This window comes from Fukomys damarensis, unplaced genomic scaffold, assembly GCF_012274545.1.
Source record: "Fukomys damarensis isolate Sample0158 unplaced genomic scaffold, DMR_v1.0_HiC HiC_scaffold_37, whole genome shotgun sequence".
In the NCBI taxonomy this organism is placed as follows: Eukaryota; Metazoa; Chordata; class Mammalia; order Rodentia; family Bathyergidae; genus Fukomys; species Fukomys damarensis.
The window spans coordinates 8,876,821-8,877,424 of NW_022900949.1; the positions used below are offsets into that span (position 1 = coordinate 8,876,821).

Genomic DNA, 604 nt, shown 5'->3' on the forward strand with positions numbered 1-604 from the left:
GGGTTGACCAGGACGGTGCGGAAGCTCTCGCCGGTGCCCCAGCTGCTCTGGCTCTTCCACACGAGCGTCAAGGGCGGGCTGTGGGCCACCCCTGCGCCTGCCGCCCACACCTGGGGACCCAAGAACGGCCCCATCGGTCAGCAGTGGCCCCGGGGTCGTCCCTGGGGGACAGCGCATGACCCTCCCAGCCAACTCCAGCATCCTGGGTCTCCCAGAACCCTGGATGCCCTACCTGGGCTGCCCTCTGCCCCTCTCCCTCCCACCGCACCCTCCCCTGATGCCACCTACCGTGACTGTTTGGCTGGCCCGCAGGACATACTTGGGCGTGAACTTGTAGGCAATCTCATCACCTTCAAAGACCTGCCTCTTGATCCTCCAGTTCCCCAGGGACTGATCCTGCAGGCGGTGGACACCTGGCTGACCCTTGGCCCACCGCACGGAGCCCCGCTGTGCCCAGCAACCCATGCCTCCAGAAGAGGCTGCTCACCTTGTCCGAGTGGTTCTTGAGCCGCACGAACCTGCCTTCCAGGTCGACCTCCTCAATGCTGACACCTCCCGTGGCCGAGGCCTGCTGTGCCAGGCGGAAGCTGCTGCCACCACTACT

The 604-nt window shown here is 65.9% G+C and overlaps 1 protein-coding gene across 1 annotated transcript in view; it reads right to left on the reverse strand.

The window, feature by feature from the left end:
• Window positions 1-604, reverse strand: part of Lmnb2 (lamin B2) — a 13,345-nt gene that overhangs the window by 677 nt on the left and 12,064 nt on the right. Inside the window, exons 9-11 of the mRNA XM_033759615.1 lie at window positions 488-604; window positions 289-396; window positions 2-110 (exon numbers count right to left, since the gene is read on the reverse strand). The exon at window positions 488-604 is cut by the window's right edge and continues 25 nt beyond it. Of these exons, the coding sequence (XP_033615506.1) occupies window positions 2-110; window positions 289-396; window positions 488-604 (334 nt within the window). The remainder of the gene's footprint in view (window position 1; window positions 111-288; window positions 397-487) is intronic.